This window comes from Gadus macrocephalus, chromosome 1 (genome assembly GCF_031168955.1).
Source record: "Gadus macrocephalus chromosome 1, ASM3116895v1".
In the NCBI taxonomy this organism is placed as follows: Eukaryota; Metazoa; Chordata; class Actinopteri; order Gadiformes; family Gadidae; genus Gadus; species Gadus macrocephalus.
The window spans coordinates 5,991,070-6,015,067 of record NC_082382.1 but is presented as its reverse complement, the minus strand read 5'-3'; the positions used below and the strand labels follow the sequence as shown (position 1 = coordinate 6,015,067).

Genomic DNA, 23,998 nt, shown 5'->3' with positions numbered 1-23,998 from the left:
ATACTAATTTTAGCAACAAAGAGTCACTATTTCATATTTGCACTACTGATCCACACACAAAGATGAATGACATTTGGTTCAACAGTTAGCTGAGCGTGTTAGCATTACAGCTCCTCTACTCACACGTTCAGGAAGGTTTTGGGCCCGCTGAAATACGAGGGAGGAACGAGCTGGAACTCTTTGAGAACAGAGCCCAGGATCGAAACAACCAGGAAGAACCAATGGATGTTTTGTCGCACCGCCGATATCCTCCAAAGTGACACCAACTTTTCCACAATGACGTCCCAGCAGGCCGCCATGTTGACGGGGTTCACCGGCTCACACGTCACAGGGTCTTGTTCTCCAGTTCTCTGAAGGCTGAGAACCAGGTAGACATGATGAGCGCCCCCTACTGCTGAGGGGGGAATCGCATCCTGCTGTATCCTATGCAGCGATTCCCAACTCCCGGTCCGTGGACCCGTTAGTAACATCTGGGCCGTGAAATATTTCCAGGAAAAAAAATGTTTTGTTACCTATTTTATTATTAAGGCTATACGAGTCATGTTATTTCCTCCAACAAATTGACACACAATCGATCAATATGCAACTAAACCACTGTCGATTAAGCACTGTACATGCACTGTGATTTGCACTACTTTTGTGTTTATTGAATTCTTAGGGGACTATTCTTGTGTTTCTCTAATAAATTGTAGTTTTTTTTATTAATGCCTTGTTGAAGGGAGCCTCTGACTCAAGCATTTCATTGCTGTTGATTTAATTGTTGTGAATGTGAAAAATAGACCATCTTGAAAAACAGCCACATCCTTTGTTTAAAAATGATGCATCTTAAAATAAAGGCATTCAAATTGACTACCGGTCCTCCAAATTTTTATGAATATGATGAAGAATCAAGGATGCTTTAATTGTTCTTTAACATGTAGGCCTACATGGTAAACAAAGTCCAGTAAATCCAGCTCTGAGTGGGCTACCTATACCCTAGAATTGGTTTTATTAAAAATAAGCTATTAATATAAATAAAGACATACTAAGATACAAAAATACATATTTGTATCTTATACAAATATGTATGTTGAAGTTAAAAGGTGCGTAATCAGAAGGCGTTTAGCAGTTCAACAGTCTTAGAGCATCCAGGTAAAAGGTGTTTGTTTTTTTTGCCTGGATGCTACGCAACCTCCTGCCTGAGGGAAGGAGGGTAAACAGTCCATGTGCTGGGTGGTGATGAAAAACTAATTTGATCCTTTGTGGTATGGTCGTCTCAGAGGTATGATTTGGAGAGTGGTAAATGTTCGGCACGTGTTTTATTCTAACAGAGACACAAGGTAGACAAGCTTGCGTTCTGGAGGTGGTTCATGACCAGTGTCTGTGGAATGATTGTGTTAATAGCAGAACTAAAATCCCTCACATATGAATTGCTAGTCTCCAGATGTGTGAAGGCTTTGTGGATAACGGCTGAAACTACATCAGCAGTCGAACGGTTCTGCCTGTAAGCATACTGGTGACAGTCGGATGTGATGTTAATGGTGTTCTTGATACTTCACATTGCCACCAGATGTTTTCATAATGATTGGGGGGTGAGAGCAACAGGTATAGCTATAGTCATTGAGACGGGTGACTGTCTTGGCTTTTGGTGCCGGAATGATGGTGGATGTCTTAAGACATATGTGTACAGTGGCCTGTGCCAGGGAGGTGTTAAAGATTGTCACACATGGCCCCTGAGAGTTGGCCTGCACAGTCCTTTTAGGACATGACCTGGAATACCGTCGGGTCCAGCTGCTTTGCGTGGATTTATTTTCTGTAGCAGTACAACCTCCCCCTCCGATACACTCGGTGTGTCGTCCCCTGGCGAGGATGGAAGCTTGGTGGTAGGGGATTGTTTGGAGGCCTCTAAACGGGCATAAAGGTGGTTCAGAGCATCAGGCAAGGGGGGGTCGGTGGGGCGTGGTGCGTTCTTCTTGCTGTGATCGGTAACACACTTTATGCCCTTCCTCATGCTACGGGGTCATTAGTGATGAAAGGCTTTTTTTATTTTGTATCTTTAAAGCATAGTCCGATTTTGCTGTCTTTTTGCCGGTTGTCAGGCTTCGGCGTGCGTCCCTGAGTCCCCAGACCCGAACGCAGCGTCTCACGCTCTCTGAAGCGAACGCACCTCGGCATTCAGCAAGGGTTTTTGGTTAGGAGTGATCTTGATTGTTTTCCTGATGGTGACGTCATCCATACACTTATTAATGTATGCCAGGACGGATGTAGTGTATTCTTCGAGGTTCACATCATCCTCCAACGTTGCTGCCTGCCTCTTTAAACATCTGCCAGTTTGTGCTTTCAAAACAGTCCTGAGCATAGAGAGCAGTGCCAACTACTGAACAATTTGTGCACCAACCTTTGTTTGCTTAGATGCCAATTCCTGTAGACCTCTTTAGAATAATTTCCATACTCCGAATGTTTATTTTTATTTTTTCAAACCACTCGCATGCAATAATGAGTATACATCTGAGTGTAGGTGTAGCAGGTTAAAGGATGATAGATATTTTCGTAACCTTTTATTTTCTATTTTGTGGCTATGGGTTTATTTCACCAAAATCTCGTAGTATTCAGTCATTCACGGTGGCTTATTAGGTATTGGGAGTTATTTGTGTGTAAGTGCACCCTCTATTGGATAGTGGTGGCTATAGGCGGGATTTCACGTTCTTTTCTCAGTCCGCATTTTGACTAGGGCCTACGCGTTCAGTCAAATTTTAATTTGAAATATACCTGTTGTTACTTTAGTTTTAGCGCACATTGTAGCTTTTACATGTATTTTTTGATTAGTGCATATAAATTTAGTCGTGTTGTGACGAAAACATTGCTGTTTTGAGAGCTTAAGAGAGAGCTAACATAGTTAATCATGTGTTTTGTTTCATTGTACGCTAGCGCTCGCCATTCTATTTTCGTGTTATATAGCCCACATGTTTTAGTTGTCCTTTTTCTTATGTTAGGCGGATTCTGATTGAAGATGGAATTCTGAATGTGGGCCCTCTGTGATATTATACAGGTGTACTCTCAATACCAGGTTTGTATAAGGCCTATAACACGTTCATTTAAAATAAATAAATAAATTGTATTGTATGATGTTTTATGGCACTGAATAGCCCAGATGTATTTAATTTTCTTTCTTTTTTTTAATACTATTGGATAGTGTTCCTCATTTGGATTGACTAAGGGAGGTTGATTCTGATTGAAGATGGAATTCTGAATGTGTGCTCTGCAGTGGCGGCTGATGATCAAAAATGTTGGCGGGGCGCAGTAATAGGCGGGGGTCTGCCCCCCCCCCCCCATAACAATTTGAATTTGGTATTTGATTCCTGTATTCGGGTGCATTTTGGGGATGGCCGCTACCTATCACCTACTATTCATTCAGATTCATAGCCTACATTCTAACTTGCAGGGCCTAGACAAGCTTACACTGCAGCATACAGACCTACTTTATGGCCGTTCTACCAGCCATTGCTATTTGACCCATTGCTGTTATTCTGTTATTGAGACAAATCATGATCACTGTCCTATAGCGTCCATTTTTTTGTGAGTCTCAATGTCTACTTCAAATGCAGTTAGAAATATGGGACAGTTGCTTCATTTTCTTCCTATATGCTACAGGCCAAAAGTCTTAATTAATATGTAGCTTACTTAGTCCTTATAGTATAAAATGATTGGTGAGTCCAATTCCTCCACTGAAATAGGTGGAAAGTGCTTACAACTCTCTGCTAGTTAGCGATACATCTCTTCTCTACATGTAGGGCCAAGTTGTGTTGAGCGAATGCTGCTGAGGGAGGTAGCATATGATCACAAAAAAGACAAGCGATACCATTGGCCTGGGGAGCACACTGGTGCGACCCGAGGCCGGATTTTCTTGCGCCAATGAAAAGCTGTCTCTGCTTGATAGACCGCAAAAAGTTTGCGATCTTACAATGATTTTAACGTGGCCAGCGCCCCTGACTTGGAGGAGGGCTTTATTTTGAATGACCAATCTAGCGCAAATCATTGACCTTCAGACGCATTTAAATGGTTGCTGGCAGTGGCAAGTACGGTCTATCTCACAATTAAACGAGGATAAACGCTATGTAGTTTTATTGATTTATTTCGTATTTATAATAGTTGATTCATAGTTGGCAGATATAGGCCTATTCGAGTGAATATTTCCTGGAGGGGTCCTGTCTTAAAGGACAAATCCAGTGTAAAATGTATCTGGGATATGTTTAGCATGATAACGAGTTGGAATGTTCGTATTGGAGCAAAAAAGTGCATATAGACGCATTCTTAAATTGGCTGTTTTTAGCCGATTCTACCAAAACGCTTTAAACTTGGAACGATGGGGGCATTTGTTATGGTAAAAACTAAATCGCTATTTTAAAACACTTAAAAGGCTAGAAGTAGCCCGACATTTCTTTGGTAGTATAATAAGGGTCTTAACAAATAAAACAAGGCATTGATAACTTTGTAAGTGTACAGATTGTTTATTAAAAAGGACATTTTATACACACAATACCATCAGTAGCTCACCTGTCGACGCCATCTTGTTTTTAAGGCTCGATAAGTAGATAAGTAGTGGCAAACACAGAGCTTGCGTGTTGCTGACGGATGTCACAATCTCTGTGACATCCGGCTAGAAGTGGCCACTTCTAGCCTTTTAAGTGGTTTAAAATAGCGATTTAGTTTTTACCATAACACATGCCCCTATCGTTCCAAGTTTATAGTGTTTTGATAGAATCGGCTAAAAACAGCCAACTGAAGAATGCGTCTATATGCGGTTTTTGAGCTCCAAAACGAACATTCCAACTCGTTATCATACCAAACATATCCCAAATCCATTTTACACCGGATTTGTCATTTAAGTGCACCGGAAAACAACGCAGTAGTCGGCAAAGTGCAGTTTGAGCCGGCTAAATAGGCTACAAACGCGATTAACTATTTACGAGTGCAAAATAGCCAACATAATCTTTATTTTGCTGACCACTTGTTTTTATCCCGACAAAAGCCTCGTAAGGAAAGTTCCTCTGGTACTTTCTCATAGATTGCACCATCTTTCACGTCTACGTTAAATGCGACTGCATCACCTTCTCTCCCATGATGGTCAGCAGCTCGTGGATTTCACCGTCTCTCCAGCTAGAACTATTCATGTTGATATCGCTGCATTGTGTCTGTTGTAGACAGGGCCGGATTAACAAATCATAGGCCCCTGGGCACAAATGTCTGAAGCCCCCCCCCCACCCCCCCCTCCCCGAAAAAAATCAGGAAAAAAAAATTCTATATATTTTTAGGGGTCCAAGCCAACAGGTTGGATCCCTATTGTTTTTGTAATTTTTATTATTATTATTTTAACACACACACATAATGACACATAAAGTGTAGCCGGCTTGGTCTTACTCCGCCGACTACTGCGTTGTGTTCAGGTGCATAGATATCACAGGACGCTGCAGGTTATGGGAGGGGGGTTAACTGTCACATTAGGCCACTATATTGTTCAGAATCATTATATTGCTGTTCTTATGACATTCGTTTTAATAATGAATTTTAAATGAATACCCTATTTAATAATACCATGTATAACTATTTTAAGAGTACAAACATTCATAAAAAAAATAAAATAAAATAAAAGTTTCTTTTGTGTGGTGCCCCCCCACTGGCTGGGAATGGTTGGGGCCCCTGGGCACAGTGCCGTGGGCCCTAATGGTAGATCCGGCCCAGCAACACCTCTGCCCAAGTCCCGCCCCTAGAACTGCAAAGCCCTCTAAATGCATTTACATGAAAATGAAACCACCATTATGTTTAGGGTCCGAGAGGGTAAATTGGGATGCGAAATTAAACTGGTAGATTACCTCGGTCAGTGTAAATGCGCGGACCATGCCAGGAAAAAGGCGGACATAAGACGGGCATATTAGGCTCAGTTAGTTGTTAAGTAAGTCAGTGAGCTAGGACGTTTTGGAAGTTTTGCCATGCGTCATCATGTAACTTATCAATGTCCTTGTTCAAATGTTCTTTACTTCTGTATCAGACACTATGCATATGTATCATTCACATGTCTTGTTATTAATTTCGATGTTTCTGTTAGTTGTTGTGTCATTTATGTGTCACCTATGTATTATTCTCAACTTAACCGTTCCATTTTGCTTCCTCTTTATCTGAAAGTCCTGAATTTAACTGTATTCATGAAGCTCTGTCTTGAAAATAGCAGCCATCTCGCTACGTAGAGAGCGGAGCAGCTCTTCCTTAAAGGCACCCAGTGCAACTTTCGAGGCTTAAAAATAAACATTCAATTTCTAGTCTTTTTTACACGTAGTAAGTTTCAATAACTCCATACCATTACATACCGACATTTAAGCAGCAAAGATGAGACGTCATTGTGTGGTGAGAACTGATACAAAATCGATGACAACAACAATGCCGCCATTTTCTTTATTTTTTGTAACCTACAATAAATAAAGCAGGCTTCCAGTCAATGGAAAAATGGCTTCTCCCCACCGGCGATTGTTGTTGTTTACGATTTTCTATCAGTTCTCACCACACAACGACGTCTCATCTTTGCTCCTTGAATGTCGATATGTAATGGTATGGAGTTATTGAAACTTACTACGTGTAAAAAAGACTAGAAATTGAATGTTTATTTTTCATTGAATGTTTACATAAAGTTGCACTGGGTGCCTTTAAAACCAGAGGCGGGGGAGGGCTCACTGTCCGGGCGTGCAAGGCCACTATGTGGTGGGGATGTTCGCGGTAAATTGCTCCCGGGTTTCGACTTAGGAGGCATTTTGGTAGGCAATAAGTTGAAATGTATGTGCTGAAAAAAAAAAACTCACACAAAAAGGTTAAAAAAGTGCCCAAAGTAAAAAAATATGTGGATGTTGCAGGAGCTGCCAAAGTCACGCCTCACTCCGTTGATTGCTCAGAAGCCTATTATTGTTTAATTTATGAAAAGCTGTTCAGATGACCCAAGTTCTACCTTTTACTGGGATGGCAAATACACCTCCAAATTGACATGACATTCATATTAACGTACCCTTTTTGCCATATTTGATATATCACTTACTCTGATTAAAAAAATTGGTTACCTGGTTTCTCTCGCTTCTCTCTCTCACAACCAAACGAGTTACCCACAAAGTATTAGCATCCATACTGCCCTGATTCCCATTGTCTCCCTGGTGCACATCCCGATTCATACCAGCCTCAGAGATTGGGACCACACAGATATGAATTGCAGAAGCTGCACAGACTTAAAAGCAATAGATATTTCATGATGAAAAAAAAAAAAATATATATATATATTTGATGTGCAATGTAATTCCCAGTGGTGTACTCATCTATTATTTTGGCTGAACCGTAGGTTTCGCCTCAAATTGTCAAAGCCTATGCTTTGAAATATATATTGGAATAGCATCATATCCACATTTCTAATATTCTTAAAACAGCAAACTACTTCTACGTCCTCCTTCTGTAATCCCACACGGCTCTTTGTACCTGTGTTGCTGTCCTGGAGCAGTTTAGTGTGGTCTGGTCTGGTCAGGCCACCGACATTCTCCCAAGCAACAGGTTGAACTGCAGACACACAAGGCAATTCATTTATCACTATTTGAACCACATCCAACCCTCTGGATGGTCTTGGGCTGTAGAGAGAACCATTGGTCATCTCAGCTGGAAGCCACGTGGACAATTGAACGTAAGAAAAATGTTGTGATGAGATTTGAACCCATTTCATAAATGTAACCCTTCATAATCCCCGAAAGCACCTCTCGGCAGGGGGTGTAATGTCTGACACTGGTGTGGTGCCTTTTCAGTGGGGCAAGATGTAGGACAGATTGACCGTGTCTAATGTTAATGTTCTGTATGAAAGATTACATGTGAATGGAGGACCAGTTGACCATGCTAGCAGTGTTCAGCTCATGGAATGAACGATGTCCATCGACAACACTGACTGGCCCTCATTCAGATTCAATATGAGCAGTACATGGTCTATTATATAAGACCAGAGTAGTGTGTAATACCACCCTGTAGGGGGGCTCCCACCCTGTAGCCTCCCACCCTGCAGGTGGGAGGATACAGGGTGGGGGGGCTCTCTTTTGAGTGGAAGTATTCTGTACTGACATATTCGTCTCTCTATGCTCTGGAAGGAACACCAAGTGTTTGGCTGGAGTTTTCGCTGAACAGTCACTCCTTGCTCAAACCAAACGGTAGGCCGAGGAATCAGGAGCTCAGATCCAAGAGGCCATGGCAGGCTGGCAGCTGTAATGCCAATGAGTGCATGTGCCTTTCCGCTTGTTTTAAAGGATGGGAGGTCATTCATTGGGTTGTTCGGTTAACTATCTCGGTTGAGTTACGAAGTCAGGAAGTGATGTCACAACCACAACATGGCTGCCAGTTCAGGTAGCAGTACACATGTCTGCAGCCACTATGTGTGTGCCACACCTCTCTCTCTCTCACGCTCTCTCTCTCTCTCGCGCTCTCTCTCTCTCTCTCTCTCTCTCTCTCTCTCTCTCTCTCTCTCTCTCTCTCTCTCTCTCTCTCTCTCTCTCTCTCTCTCTCTCTATCTCTCTCTTTCTCTCTCTCTCTACTCAGCCTTCTGCCTTTCCCTTCTTTTGTATAAACGAGAAAACAGTTTTTGCCTGTGTATTCATTTGCTAATCCTACATTCTGAAAAATAGTCTGATGATGAAGGTGTGTGTGGGGGGGCGAGGAGCTAGATAAAAACTCATAATAACTTCGCGTCTATTTGAGTTTCATCTTGTTGCCATGGTTACAGCTGCCATATAGATTGGCGGCCATACGAGGCTGGTTACTGGTTAACCTCTCCACCCACATTTGCCCAGATTAGGAGAATCAATAAGATAAGAGTAGCACCAGCGGCCTTACCTTGCACCAACACCCTCCTCACACTGCAGCAGCCTGCCCTAACTTCCATACTTCACACCTTGGCTGTACCAACGCAGAAGGAACTCTAGAAGAGTACCTCAGATGCTTTGAGACGGAGGAGAGGAGCGGAAGGAGAAGGAAAAGGCAGCATGGTCAACGTGAACGCACAGGTGCCTCTGCGTGTCAGGCTTCCATTCGGTGAGTACACAGGGCGCTTCGGCTGCTGCAACCGCTTTGGCCGGAGAGAGATCAGGTCCGACGCCTGCTTGTGTTTCGTTGTGTTGGTTTTAAAGTGTGTAAGAGTGTTCTTCAGCAGCTGTGCCCCTGGCTTTGACAGCACATTGGCACCAATCCCCAGCAGCTTTTCTGGTTCGATATCTGGAGTAGGCTTTTACTGTAGCATCAAGGCTACTGTTATGGCTGCAATTCATGAAGGTGTGTCCTGCACTATCTGTAGATTTACAGCGTTCAAGACAAGAACAGGAGTCTGGTGACCCTGAAGCAATGAGTTTTTGATGACGTTTTTCATAAAGGCCTGAATATTAGAGGATGCTGACAAATGTCTGGGCCTAGGGACAGACTTTATGCTTATATGGGGAAGGTAAAGGGTGAAGCGATGACAACAGCTAATCTTAGCAGGTTGTTGACTTGGGCTCAGTATGGAGTAATGAGCGCATCGGGTTCTGTGTGCCTCTGATGCAGCAGGCTGCCACTCTGACAATCAAACAGATGTCCTGGTTCCCACCCCTGCTCACTGTACACTCTGTAGCCATGTAGCAGTGTCTAAAAAGATACCGTCTCTGTGTGTTCTTCACAGCATTTTAGGAAAATTATGTTTAGAGGGGCGAGGGTTACCCAGGGCAATGCTAGGCTGTGTGTTCTGTGGCTGTAGCCTTTTCCTTTCCTATTCCTTGTTTTCTAAAAGCTGCTGGACAATGAAAGGGAGGCTCAAGAGACCTCAGCACGGCTCTCTGGAATGGGATCAATTCCAGGGTGGAAGGCTGTCCATAGACACATTGTTAATATTGACTGATAGTGATCTTCATTGTCCTCTGTCAGTGATGGACATGCTGCCTCTTTTCATCTGGCTCAATACACCTTTAAGAGCCCATTCTTTGGGTATTCATTTCTTCCAACACAAGACATATTCATATCGGTTGTTGAGTGTCGTATTTAATCCGTTGATGAACTGTATAATAGTTATGTCTTAGTAGTGAAATTATTCATGGGTGGATATCAGGCTACAGTATTAAACAGGTGGCCCCCATCACTCAGTCTGAATGTCATTCCTACCTAACAGTTGTTATCGTGGAATTAATCTCATCTAGTTCTAAATTGGGTTTTGTGAAAAGCAACTGGCTACCAAGGAGCTGACTTTCACACTCGTTATATAGCGTAAATAAAAACAAACAAACGGCCATTTCAGCTCTTCAGATAGTCCCGTTATTACCTTTTCTGGACTGCAGAAAACTGCAACAGCTGGTATGGCAATAGTACCATGAAAGCACAAAATGGCTACCTTGTGATTTGTAAATAGGAAGCTGGATTATGCTTAACATCACCCATTTTCACCTTAGGGGCGGCAGCTGTCGAATCCATCTAAGATTTGAAGGAGTTCTGGTTGTGTTCAGATTGATGATGACAAACTAATCCAATGGCTGTCCCAGGAGGGGCTCTCTGCTGTGTTAAATATATTCTGTAATGTGTGAGTAACCTTGAATGAGAGAGAATTTATGCAGCCGTTGCTTGATCTTATAGATACCAAGTAGTCTTTTTTGCTAGCCGTGTGTAGCAGTCGCATAAGAACCACCAACCACCACCACCACCACCACAGTAATAATACCCTTACCATTCTGCTTAGAGGCTCACGTGCATTTTTTATGAAGAAAAATGAATTATATTAAAGGATCTTTATTGACTAAAAACTAGCCAAATAGATGGATCATCCAAAGCCAAATCATTGGTGTAGCCTATGCTTTCCTTACTAGCTGTTTTCCCTAAGCTAGCGCTGGTCTGTGTGGTCGAGATCAACTTATGTGGCCCTTCCATGTGGAAACAAACCATCCACTGCTTATATGGGATAATTATGACCTTTTTTTAATCCTAACCCTAAGCCTGTTATTAAAGAAGAGAACGCCCTGGGCTGTTATGAATATTGTATGATTATAATAGACTCTTTCACAGAGGTGTCGTGGTAGGACAAACGCACGGGTCCCTCGTTAAGCTAATGATGGGTCTGCTCCTGCTTCAGAGCTCAGGTCGTACACTTCTCTACACTAGGGTTTTCCTACGACGACTACTCCGTTAAAATAATGGAAAATTTACTAATTAATTGGATTCTTTCTCAGCTTTTACATTTACATTTAGGGCATTTAGCAGATACTTTTTCCAAAGCCCCTTACAATGAGTACATTTGTCAGAAGAAGGTGAAGCAATGGGAATACAGGTAGACATGTACAACATAACATCAAGTAACAGATGATTAGTTGCCCAACGGCCCCAGCATGGACAAAAGATGGCCTGTCCTGTGCCTTAGCAGGTCAGTTGGTGAATGTAAACACAACAAAAGCCATTTGACAACCCCTGAGCAACCCGTGTGTTTGCCCAGAGAACTGGACGACTTGAGAGTGATTCTTCAACAGTGAGCCATAACCACACATTACAGGCTCAGTGTGTATGACTGGCACAGATTCAACGAGTCACAGACCTTTAAGAACCTGCACCCGGGTTTTTTCACCTAGTAGGCCTATATATGCTGGAATATGGAATCGTGATAAATGGCTAACCGTCATTCCCTAGAGCTACGTTGTTCCCTTAGACTAAAATGTATTTAGCTTGCTGTAGCAGAATTAAAGAAATCTTGAATCTGTCTATTATATACAGTGGATGGGATAATTGTGGTTGTGGTAATTGTCTTACGTCAAAATATGCAATATTTACTTCAAAATCGGAATATCCAAAGCTTTGGATAAAATCAGTTGCAAGCACAAGGATAAGATGTAGGCCGAAGAGAACAAAACGGATTTGAGGAATCGAGGCCTAGGGGACTTAAATACACACTCACACACAGTAACTAAAGAGTTCTAGGGTGACCTCTAGTGGACAGATAAACCAGGCGACCAGGCATGTCTCATTTCAGTATACGTAATGTTTTTGGAAGCCATATAACTTTTACATAATCATGTTTCAATAGATCATTTTGCAACCAATTGAGCAGTTATATATCTATATATCTATATATCTATGTATCTATATATCTATATATCTATATATCTATATCTATATATCTATATATATCTATATATATATATATATATATATATATATATATATATATATATATGTATATATAGCAAAATATATTAAAAAAGCACACATGTGTCTAGCTGAAAGAGATAGAGAGTTAAGATTCATTATGATTTAGTGAGGTCAGTAGAATGAAAAGTTGGGTCTTCAGTCTATTGAAAGCATTTTAGAAAAGGATTTTTACAATCTCTCTGCTTGAAAGTACAAAGGAAAAGCACTACAAACCAACCATTCGGTGTAATGAAGGATAGTAGATTAGGCCTATATTGGAGATATCTAGCCCATGCCTTTCCGTCTCTAATTAACTAAGTAAACTAAGAGGTTGGCTATTGCACACACACACACACACACACACGCACGCACGCACGCACGCACGCACGCACGCACGCACGCACGCACGCACGCACACACACACACACACACACACACACACACACACACACACACACACACACACACACACACACACACACACACACACACACACACACACACACACACACACACACAGTGTTCCCTCAACACTATTAATCCAGCCGTCCGGGCTCCGATTAAATCTCATTGTGACGGCATTAGAGGCTGATCTCCCCCAGCCACCCGCCGCGGGGCCCAGGGGAGCCGCACAAGGAGCCCTGCAGCCGCCAGCCTGCGTCGCCTCTCTGCCTCCCGGTGCCTCCTCGGTGCAGCCCGGTTCACGCCTGCTTCCCGGGCTGGGCTCAGGGCCCTGTAGAGACGGCTCCTGCTCTCACAGGGATGTATGGAGAGCATGATGGAGCGCTGAACGTCCAAGGTAAAGAGACCAGGTGGTGGTGGTGGCTAGCCGCAGGGCACCTCGCTTTACGTTGTCATTATGCTTTGTTAACGGTGGAGTTTACAGTCACAGCAAGATGGAATTGTTCAAACAATTTCGGTATTTGTAGAAACTGGTGCTTTTCGCAGGAATGGAAAAAATGTCTCATTAGTTCTACCATACTACGATCTATAAATCAATGTTTTTAAACCCAATTATTGAGTTGTAATGTTAGACTTGTTGCTGGGGGAGAAACGAATGCTGTTGGTACCAAAGGAAAGCCAAAGGAAAGCCATTCCCCCGGGTGGAGAAACATCATGAGGTGAACTCTCCACAGGGAGGCAGTGGTACCCAGATAGTCCGGTTCAGTGAGGTCTTCCTCATTGTTCAGAATCAGAATCACTTTTATTACATCTCAGTACACAAGGGTCAAATTCGTAGGTTTGGTCCCTCAACAGCCACATGGCAGCATCAATACAAGATCAAGTAAATAAAGATAATTAAAAAAAGATGTAAAAATAAGTAGCAGTATAGATCACAATAATAAATAATAACGATACAATAAAATATTATGATAATAAGGGAGATAATAAGACTACTAAACAACTACAACTAAAACAGTGGTAATAAGTAAGAATAAGTAATGAGGTAAAGTGTAAATTGTTTGTGTAAAGTGTTAAGTGGTACCAGCCACGGTTGATTCTAGTGCAAAAATGTTGTGCAAATTACAGGAAGAATCTATAGTATAATATATATAGTCATGGTAATTGCTGTGTTGTATCTAACCACAGCGACCAGGGCCAGGGGGATAACACCTTTTCAAGCAGGCTGTCCTGATGAGAGGAGGTTGACCTGATACTTTGATATTGTTAAAGTATTGAGCTGACATCACTTACACACTCACAACGACAATCATGTGACAAGTAGCCGATCATCACCTAGAAAGCCTTCTCTAATGTAGCTGGACTGTCACGGGGGCTTTCTCAACACTGGCCTGTGTCAATCACAGTGTGGAGGATAAGCGTGTATCGATTGGCTGGTGACGAGGCAGGCCTCAGAGGGAATCAGGCAGATAAGGCGGCTGTGAGCGATGCTGCTGACTGAAGGGATAGGGTTGGCAGACGAAGTGACTTCTCAGCACAACAGGGGTTAATGATTGCTGAGCTTATCATGCTCTGTGATTGATTCACGTTGCGCATCGTGTTTATTGATGCAACTGTTTACCTATTTGTTCTCCGCGACATCGTTTTTTTCAGTTGGTTCATTTCACGTTCATGTAGCCTTTCACATGTATTTCAAATAGCCTGGGTAACGTTTGTGAAACATATACATGCTATGCAATACTTTATATCCATAGGCCAATCCGAGAAATGTCAGATCAAAAGTAAACTATTTCAACTGCTGTGCCATGTTTGATTATATGGGTTCTGTGACAGGGAAACTGATAAAAAACTTATTTTTTTTGTGTTGGCCTAAATGTCCAAAAATCGAATTTGACAATGATATATGAGCCTAATAAACGAGAGCAGCTTTTGATCTGAAATTAGCTAATTTCATCAATGAATTAATTCAAATAAAGCATTGTAGGCCTTAGTGGGCCGTTGATCACATCACTCTTGATTCAATGATCCTGTTGATGTTAACCCTTTACTATGCATGAACAGCCTCTCCCACTTAAAACATCACTGAAATAAATAGAAAACAATTGAAATGTAGTTAATCGTATCCAAGCCAATCCATATGAACAATGGCTGACGATGGATGGCTAAGGCAGGGACATAGGAGCGGGGGAGAATGGGACATTACCTGGCTAGAGGACTAAGGGAAGAATGAGATATTACATGGCTAGCAGGAGCGAGGGAGAATGGCACATTACCTGGCTGGCTCGGGCAGGGCTTGCATAAGCTGCGTGACAGCAGATAGCAATCTTGACAAGGTCTTTCCTATGACACTAAAGTCCCATAATATCATTTTGTTTAGCGCTGGAGAGCGGAGCTCAAGGCTTTCCGCACCACTCTTCCGTTCGTCCTTCTGTTACACCAATCATCACCATCATTAAAAAACGATTGTATCTATTTGATCAACACTCACTTTTTGTCCCGTTGCGGAGGCGCGCTGCTAAGTCACATTAAGGTCCGGTAGTATCCTCATCCAGGGGGTCAGGGATTCTCCCACCAGCCCACCGCCAGTAGGCTACTGGGTCTAGCATCTGGTCATTTCAGTTGCCTTAACGCTGCTGGCTTTTGGGATCAGACTTTGGGAGTGAAATGCAGCCGTTGAGGAGAAGGTACAACTAGGCTCAGATGGAGTTTGGTCAGCGGTCGGAGATTCCTATTCACAAGATAGACTTTGTTCACAAACGCTAGTTTGAAGTTTCAAAGGGGAATCACAAGTGTTACATCAGTTCTCAGTGGTTCTGACTTTAGCCCTCGGGGCAGGAGTTTGGGTGACTGATTATAAGACGACTTCCCACACGTTTCATCAGGGCAACAGGGTCCTGCTGACGAGTCCTGCTCGGGCCGGATCCCCTCTCAAACACACAACTCCAGGATTGTTTTTGGACAGTTGTAGTTGGACAGTCATCAACAGCACTTTAGTGCCTGCAATCTTTTAATATCAGTAAAGTTTGGTAGTTTGCACACATGGCTTGGCGTGGGTCTGCTAGCAGAGGTGGTTGAGCTCTGATAGAATAAGCCCCTGTGAGTTGGTAGAGTAGCATGTGTAATCCAAATGCATCAGAACACTTTGTCACCGTGTGTGATTAAGGAAAGCCATAACCTTCCAGATTATGGTTTATTGTCCTGTATATGGCTGTTCCTTGGGAAGTTCACAGAAATGTAAGATGGGAGCAGTGATAAAATAATTTTAATGACGGGTAAGATAAGATTTGCTCTTGGTGACTCATTCCAACCCTCAGCACAGATTCCCCTACATCTCTCTACACACACACACACACACACACACACACACACACACACACACACACACACACACACACACACACACTCACACACACACACACACACACACACACACACACACACACACACACACACACACACACACACACACACACACACACACACACACACACACACACACACACACACACACACACACACACACAGACTGTTTGGTAGGTGGTTTGGATAATGAACAAGCTTCTTGAACAAACATAGATATTGTTGAGGAGCTTCACCAATGCAGTGTAAAGACGCGCTATCAGCCACCTCTGTGCTGACTTGTTGCGGTGATGGCATGCACTCAGTTTCAATGTTTTACAACCTTAAACCAACAGCATTTAACAGTGGGTCAAAAGCCTCACTGTTTGATTGATTTATACATTTTGTAAACTTCAATTATGAAGAAGGTTCAAAGATTTCCTTGTTCCAAGACATCCTAATAACAAATTATCTGATTACATATACCTCCAATTGAACAAGCTGTTTTATACCATTCACCTTTGTACTCTGATTACTATGGATACATTTTTATTTTATTTTACCATTGTAGAAAAGAGAAAAGTGGTATAGTGTTATGGTATAGATAGTTGTGTCCCACCAAAGCCCCGTGGTGGGGTTAGACGTGCCGTGCTAATGCCTGCTGGTCCGCTGGCCGCTGAGGTCAGACTGGCGGGGTCTAGGGCTCCTGAGGTCTGCATGAACCTCGGAGCGTTGACCTATCACTGTGTGCTGCAACTTTCCCCTCTTCAAACAGCCGCTGCTGTTTGTCATGTTTCTGTTCCTACGCACAGGAGGCACCGAGCGCAACAACACTTTCTGCTTCCTTTTCAAAACTCAAACTTGACTTAATCCCGTCATGTTTATAATACTTGTTGTTAAACCGCTCGGAGTGCCGGGAGATGTTTGTAGACAACGCTTCGTCAGATAGACGAATGTGTAAGATAAGAACATCGGTTTCTGTGCTTAACTGTAAGTTACCAAACAAAAAGTAAATATGTTCTGATTTGACCCAGGGGACATGCGAGATTGAGAAACGTATTGCAATCTCAACGTTGTGTGCTCTGTGAGGTGCATTCTAGAGAATCCAACGGCTCCACACAATATATCACAATGTTTCTTTCTATACCAAAGGCTAACAGCCGATTACATGTCCATCATGAAGCAGTTCAAACAGCTGTGATAAAAAGGCTTCAAATGTCTGAAAGTGCCCTTTCTGGGGATTGGGTCGGAGCAAGCATCACGTGACTGCATTTCAGCAATTAATTATTGATACACAAAGGCATCGGTTTGCTTCAGGGAGAATTATTTCAATGCTTAATTATGTCAGTCTTAACTGAGATTTAGCGGGTACATATTAGGCCCAAAGGAAGTAGGTCTACTGGGTCTCAGTGAAAGCAACAGTAGGTAAGCTATACCTTGCTCAACGAGGAACACACACACACAAAAACACACAGAAGAACACTATTTCCCATCAAAACACCAACTGGTTTTTACTGGTGGAACTCCGATGTGGTGAGAAAGGGAGAGAGAAATAGATAATACATGCACTGAAGAAGGTGAAGAAGGATATCAATGTTGTGTTATCTCTCACTCAAAAAAGTTGATTCATCACTGAGAGTCTGGTTAAAAATCAACCAGACTCAGGGGGGGAGGAGGAGGAGGAGGGGGAGGAGTAAACTCCCACCCCCCCATCAAATATCCACCTTTAAAGGGGGCGTGGCCCAGGCCCAAGGAGGGAGGAGGGGGTGTTTAATGGGGGGGCGAGGGGGTGGTTGGGTTGGTGGTGTCGGGAGGGGGGGTTGTCTTTAGTGGATGGGGCACATGGGCTTCTTGGTCAAGTCTTGTCTTAGCCCACATCGCTCAGGGTAGCAGTGGTGGAGGTAGCAGAGTTAGTAGAAGCATCTCGTCCGTCCAGAGCGGAGCAGCAGCAGTTATGGACATGGCAGACTACAGCGAGGCCCTGGACCCAGCCTACACCACGCTGGAGTTTGAGAACATGCAGGTGCTGGCCATGGGCGCAGGTGAGTCACATGTGTGCGGCTACTGCTCATCCCGTTGAACTTTGAGACTTTTGAGTCCAGGGGAAAACTTTGGTCCCAGGCGGGGTTTCCACACTGGAGAAGGTCCTCCACATGGGGACGATAAACAGGGGCATTTGTCCACTCACTCCTGGTGTCAGTTGACTTCATCACTTGATGATAATGTCTCGACTCTTGGCATCAACAGATGTTGATTTACAACTCCATACTGGAGTAGCCCTTCAGAAGAAGTCTGGATCGCAGGTGGATTGCGGTTCATTGTTGAGACTTCTGGACTTGACGTGACCGGTCTGGGTCATGTTTGGACCAGATCCTTGTCTGATAGTGGATATACATTGGTTCTCTGGTGAAGCATGGCTCTCTTGTTACAAACGGCTGGTTCTCAGAGTCCTGTCAGTGAGTCTCCCTAGCTGGTGTAAGTGATGTCAGTAATGAATCTGTAAGAGAGGAGTCAGTATGACGCTGGGACTCAGTGTCCCATGACTTCTGCTAATGATCCTGATGCAAAAATGAAACAGCTCCCAGCTAGAATGAAAAGGGTGGGGGGGTGGGCAAGATATCTATCAAGCTACATATCTAGTTTATTTTTAGATATTAGATATTTTCCTGTTTCCTGTAGTATGTTGGTAAGGTTGTAGTGTAATCCTAAATAACTTAATTTGCATTCAACAGTTCGAAAGCCTTGTAGAGGCATGATTTAATGTCTGATCATTTGATCATTTGATCATACTGATTGATTGATCAAATGTTGTGACCATGAGGGTGGGAAGACGATCCAGAGTAATTGTCCTCTCAGATATGATCAAGCCCTCAGTGTTGACTGTCTCAGCCACTCAGACACCGTATAGATTTTGATCAGGCTTCAGTCCTTCTGCCTGCTGTTTCACCAAGGCCAGTAGCACCTCTGAAGTGTCCTTTGAATAATGCGGCTACAATCACATTATAAATGATGAGTTGGATTATTCATGTTCCACCTTTAATATACTATTTCATGAAGAAATCTCTCTCTGTCTGTCTCTCTCTCTCCCGCTCTCTCTCTCTCTCTCTCTCTCTCTCTCTCTCTCTCTCTCTCTCTCTCTCTCTCTCTCTCTCTCTCTCTCTCTCTCTCTCCATGTCTCTCTCCCCGTCTTGCTGTCCCTCTGTGTGTCAGACTCCTCCCCCGCTGAGAGTGGAACCATGAGTGCGGGCGGCCATCTTGTGGCGGGCAGCCTGTGTGCCATCTGTGGGGACCGGGCCACGGGGAAGCACTACGGGGCCTCCAGCTGTGACGGCTGCAAGGGCTTCTTCAGGCGCAGCGTTCGGAAGAACCACATGTACTCCTGCAGGTGAGAGCGAGAGGCTTCACCACCACCACCACCACCACCACCACCACCACCACCACCACAACCACCTCTATCACCACCACCACCACCACTACCACCATCACTATCAGCACCAGCACCATCACTATCAGCACCAGCACCATCCTCACCTATCAGCGCCCATGCTGCCCCAAGGGATGACTGATCTTATTTTTAAAGTATTTTAATGATTAAATATTGAGGACACGGGTAGTTGACTCACTGGTGCCCAAACTATCCCGACACACACTTCCCTTTCCCCCAAACACCCGAGCACGCACGCACGCACGCACACACGCACGCACACACACACACACACACACACACACACACACACACACACACGCACACACACACACACACACACATACTCACACACACATCTATGCATGCACACACATAAACAAACATGCATACACACACCCACGCAGACATGCACGCATACTTGAATGCATTCACACACACACAGACAGACCGAAACATATACACACAAACACACCCACTCACACAGCATGCACACACACAGACACGGACAGACACACACAACACACATGCATGTGCACACATATCTTTGCACTTGTCTTTAATCCTTGTCTTTCTGGGGTCCCAGGTTCAACAGACAATGCATCGTGGACAAAGACAAGCGGAATCAGTGCAGATACTGTCGGCTCAAGAAGTGCTTCAGAGCCGGCATGAAGAAAGAAGGTAGATTGAGGACATTGATGTTAAATTGAAGCGAGTTGTGAGTGTGTCGCAATAGCCACCAGAGCAGAGATCTTGTTAATGTTCAGTCGGTGAAGCGCTGGAGACTATGAGCGGTTTATGCTGAGCAAACATCTCTAAGCCATAATAGCCCTATACTGATAAACAGGACAGCCTTGGAAGCCTTGTTTTTTCCTTCACGTGACTTAGCATGCGGCGTGCTAAATGCTACATGCTTCATTGTTTTAAATGTTAAATTAAATGTGTGTGTGTGTCTGTGCATGTGTGTTCTCAGCTGTACAGAATGAAAGGGACAGAATCAGCACCCGGAGGTCCAGCTACGAGGACAGCAGTTTACCCTCCATCAACGCCCTCATCCAGGCTGATGTTCTGTCCAGACAGGTGAGGCTCGGACCAGGCCAGGACCCTAACCCTTATCCCCCGCACCGTACCAGGAGCTGGGGGTAACACTGCCTCCTGGTTCTGATGTTGTCCTAAATCACTGCTCAGATCACCTCCCCGGGGCCCATACTAAACGGAGACATCAGGACCAAGAAGATGGCCGCCATCACGGATGTGTGTGAGTCTATGAAGCAGCAGCTGCTGGTGCTGGTGGAGTGGGCCAAATACATCCCAGCCTTCTGCGACCTTCCCCTGGACGACCAGGTGAGGCTATAGTCATCCTGAGATTGGTGCAAAATAAGTCAATGAATGTACATGTGTGCATACATATCAGTTTCTATATCAGCCTTGCACCACGACGGCAGGGCCCAGTGAGCCATGGTGGAGGAACGGGGTGTGGTGGTGCCTGTGTTCTCTATCATTATATACACGGAGCAGTCCTCTGCCATCCTGAGAGTTAATGTATTCATTCCAGGTTAGAATATGATGAGCTGGTTGTAAAGTCACATCCACGCTCTGGAATCATTAACACAGCGAATGGCTTGGTAACTGATTGGCTGATGTATGTTCATTTCTTTGTCGTTGTTAGTTTGACAGAGTAACCAGGCCGCATCGGACAATTTCCTTAGACGGGCCCAAGACAAGACTTTTATTGTAAAGAAATTGATGTGGGATTTAAGGTAGAAGCCAGCTGATACAAAGGAGACAATTGCATTGTTTCACATTTAGTGTGTTGTCCCTCCCAGGTGGCGCTGCTACGTGCACATGCTGGGGAGCACCTTCTTCTGGGGGCGGCCAAAAGGTCCATGCTCTTCAAAGATCTCCTGTTATTGGGTAATAAGAACCGCTTTCCATTCAAACACATTATCCACCATGGGATGGAATCCCTCGTCGGCTGTCGGCCCGACACATCGCTTTATGGGTTGAAAACGGGACGACCTCTCCTCAGGGAACGACCACATCATCCCCAGGAACTGCCCTGAGCTGGAGGTGAGCCGGGTGGCCGTGAGGATCCTGGACGAGCTGGTGCTGCCCTTCCAGGAGCTCCAGATCGACGACAACGAGTACGCTTGCTTGAAAGCCATCGTCTTCTTCGACCCAGGTATGAGCAGCAATCGAGGGGTCCAGATCACCCAGATAACACTGTGTTCCCCTCTACCAAATCTAGAAGAATATACTATACAAGTCACAGCCGTGATTCTTTAATATAGCTCTTTATTTTTAAACAACGATACTGTCAAGACCTTTTGCCGGTTGAAATGTCCTCAATTGGAACATGAATGTGACCCACGCCCTTCCCCTTCCTGTGCCAGACGCCAAGGGTCTGAGTGACCCGGTGAAGATCAAGCGCATGCGCTACCAGGTGCAGGTGAGCCTGGAGGACTACATCAACGACCGGCAGTACGACTCGCGCGGCCGCTTCGGGGAGCTGCTGCTGCTGCTGCCCACGCTGCAGAGCATCACCTGGCAGATGATCGAGCAGATCCAGTTCGTCAAGCTCTTCGGCATGGCCAAGATAGACAACCTGCTGCAGGAGATGCTGCTGGGAGGTGAGGGGACGTGTGTGGGTCTAGGGGACGCCTGCGAAGGACGCGGCCGGAGGGGGTCAGTTCCGTTCAAAAGGGTTCCAGGCCCGGCTTTGAACCCCGATGTCCCCAGCCTACCTCTGAGACGAGATGCCTCCACCCCCATTTGTAATAAATACGCAGACACAAGCAGAGAGTGCATCTCAATCTGTCCTGGGGTTTGTTACGGTGGTATAGCTCTATGTATGACTGAGTGTGTCTGCATGTGTTTTCCAGGTTCTGCTAACGAGGCCCCTCATGCACCTCACTCTCTGCACCCCCACCTGGTCCAGGAGCACCTCAGCAGCAATGTGATCGTCTCCAACGGCCCCTCACCCCTACACAACGGTCAAATCTGTAAGTGCTAACACACTGGAACAGAGTAAGATAAAGTCCCAGCGTTGAATCCGAGGAGTATAAAGGTGAATGGGTGGATTAGACACGCGCAGGGTTACAGGTATAGGACTAGTGACGCCGTGAGCCAAACAGCATCGCATTTATTCATATTTTTCCTCATTGGCAACCCACTTCCTGTGCAGATCAATCTGGCTGCTGGAAGGACTAACAGGCTTGGCAGAATAATCCTTTTCTAAGTTCTTCATGGAGACTAATCAGGCTTATTTTGTCAAAGAAAGCTTCTGTTATTTTTCGCTTAACCATTCTAATGCCCTCAGAAATTTCACAGAAAGTGCTTATTATTCATAGTCTGAAAAGTGGTAGCTTTAAAGAAAGGGTTCCCGTAGGGAGAGACAGATATGCTCTCCTGAGCTCTGCGCTGACCGCTCACTTTAAGGCCCAATCCCATTTCTACCCCTTACCCCTTCCCCTTCCCCCTTCAAAACAAGGGGTAGGGGGAAGGGGAAGGGGAAGGGGAAGGGGAAGGGGAGGGGGAAGGGGAAGGGGAAGGGGTAGAAATGGGATTGGGCCTAACACTCTTCTGTTCCCCGTTCTGCAGCCACTCCTGAGACCCCCATCCCGTCCCCCACCTCCAGCTCAGAGCACTACAAGATGGCCCAGGGGGTCATCGCCACCGTGCCTAAGCAGCCTACCTCCATCCCTCAGACCACCATCACCAAGCAGGAGGCCATGTAGCCAGGCTGGACTCAAACAGCCTCTCACCTCACCATATCTGCGTTCATGTTGTTCTATGGTTTGGCCATTCTTCTAAATAGTCCCTGATGTACGACGGAACATGTCCGATAACTACGTAGCAGTGGTTGAATATATGAACGTCTGTTTGGTTCATACATTCAGCGTAACTCCCATGAGGGCCTTGTTAGATCAACTGCAATTAAAAAGTCCAAAACATTGCTTATGACATCTACACAACATAAGTCGTGTCGATGTCGGAGCTTGATTTGGCAACCGTGTGTTGGGTTGCAGGAGATGTCCTAAAGAACGCCCCCAGGCCTACTGTTTGATGGTGATTGGATAGTGCCAATGCTGTATTAATGTTACAACATTTATTTTTTAGCATTACACTGTATTTGGCTTTTATAGATATTTAAACTCCATGTTGCCATGTTTCAGCTAGTTGGTAATATGCCTTTGTTATTCATATAAATGTGGTTTATTTTAACATTTTTGTACAGGTTAAGTACAAAATATATTTTCTTAAACAAAATCACTTGGAAATTCAAGGTTTAAAACTGTTGTATAATATGACGATCAGGGGTTTATTACATGACTAGAGTATAGAGTATCTTTCAATAAGTTATAAATTACACCAAGATTGCTTGGTTGATAGGATGTTGTCTGTTGTGTGGTGCCACTTTTTAAAAGACATAGGCAGCCATTTATTGAGGAAGAAATGTTATTTCCCCAATTCAAATACTTAAATATGTTGTATCATTTTTTATATAATATTTTTTCTGTTTGAGATAAATTTATTGTCATGGTTTAGCTGAAAGAATAAACTGTGCCTTGAAAACTAAACTGCCTTACACACAGGAAGAAATGTTCACCTTTCAATGTGAAGATACATAAATAAAACGTCAAGGTCTATTTTTACACTTAA

General features: G+C 44.2%; 2 protein-coding genes across 4 annotated transcripts in view; one reads left to right on the top strand and one right to left on the bottom strand.

Annotated features, from left to right (window-relative positions):
• fitm2 (fat storage inducing transmembrane protein 2) overlaps nt 1–15,307 on the bottom strand; it is a 17,179-nt gene extending 1,872 nt beyond the window's left edge. The window contains exons 1-2 of the mRNA XM_060056225.1: nt 15,062–15,307; nt 124–357 (exon numbers count right to left, since the gene is read on the bottom strand). Coding sequence (XP_059912208.1) covers nt 124–299 — 176 coding nt within the window. The 5' untranslated portion in view covers nt 300–357; nt 15,062–15,307. The remainder of the gene's footprint in view (nt 1–123; nt 358–15,061) is intronic.
• On the top strand, nt 8,925–23,998 carry hnf4a (hepatocyte nuclear factor 4, alpha). 3 transcript variants are annotated; one of them, XM_060055879.1, is made up of 10 exons: nt 8,925–9,072; nt 19,123–19,297; nt 19,923–20,017; nt 20,310–20,416; nt 20,525–20,680; nt 21,163–21,250; nt 21,366–21,518; nt 21,730–21,966; nt 22,219–22,338; nt 22,937–23,998. In XM_060055879.1, exons 1-10 carry the CDS (start codon nt 9,024–9,026, stop codon nt 23,071–23,073), a joined length of 1,317 nt encoding a protein of 438 aa, XP_059911862.1. In that variant the 5' UTR covers nt 8,925–9,023; the 3' UTR covers nt 23,074–23,998. The 3 variants fall into 3 exon arrangements, with proteins under 3 accessions (XP_059911862.1, XP_059911852.1, XP_059911844.1); XM_060055869.1 differs by lacking the exon at nt 8,925–9,072 and adding an exon at nt 17,752–17,954; XM_060055861.1 differs by lacking the exon at nt 8,925–9,072 and adding an exon at nt 17,998–18,387.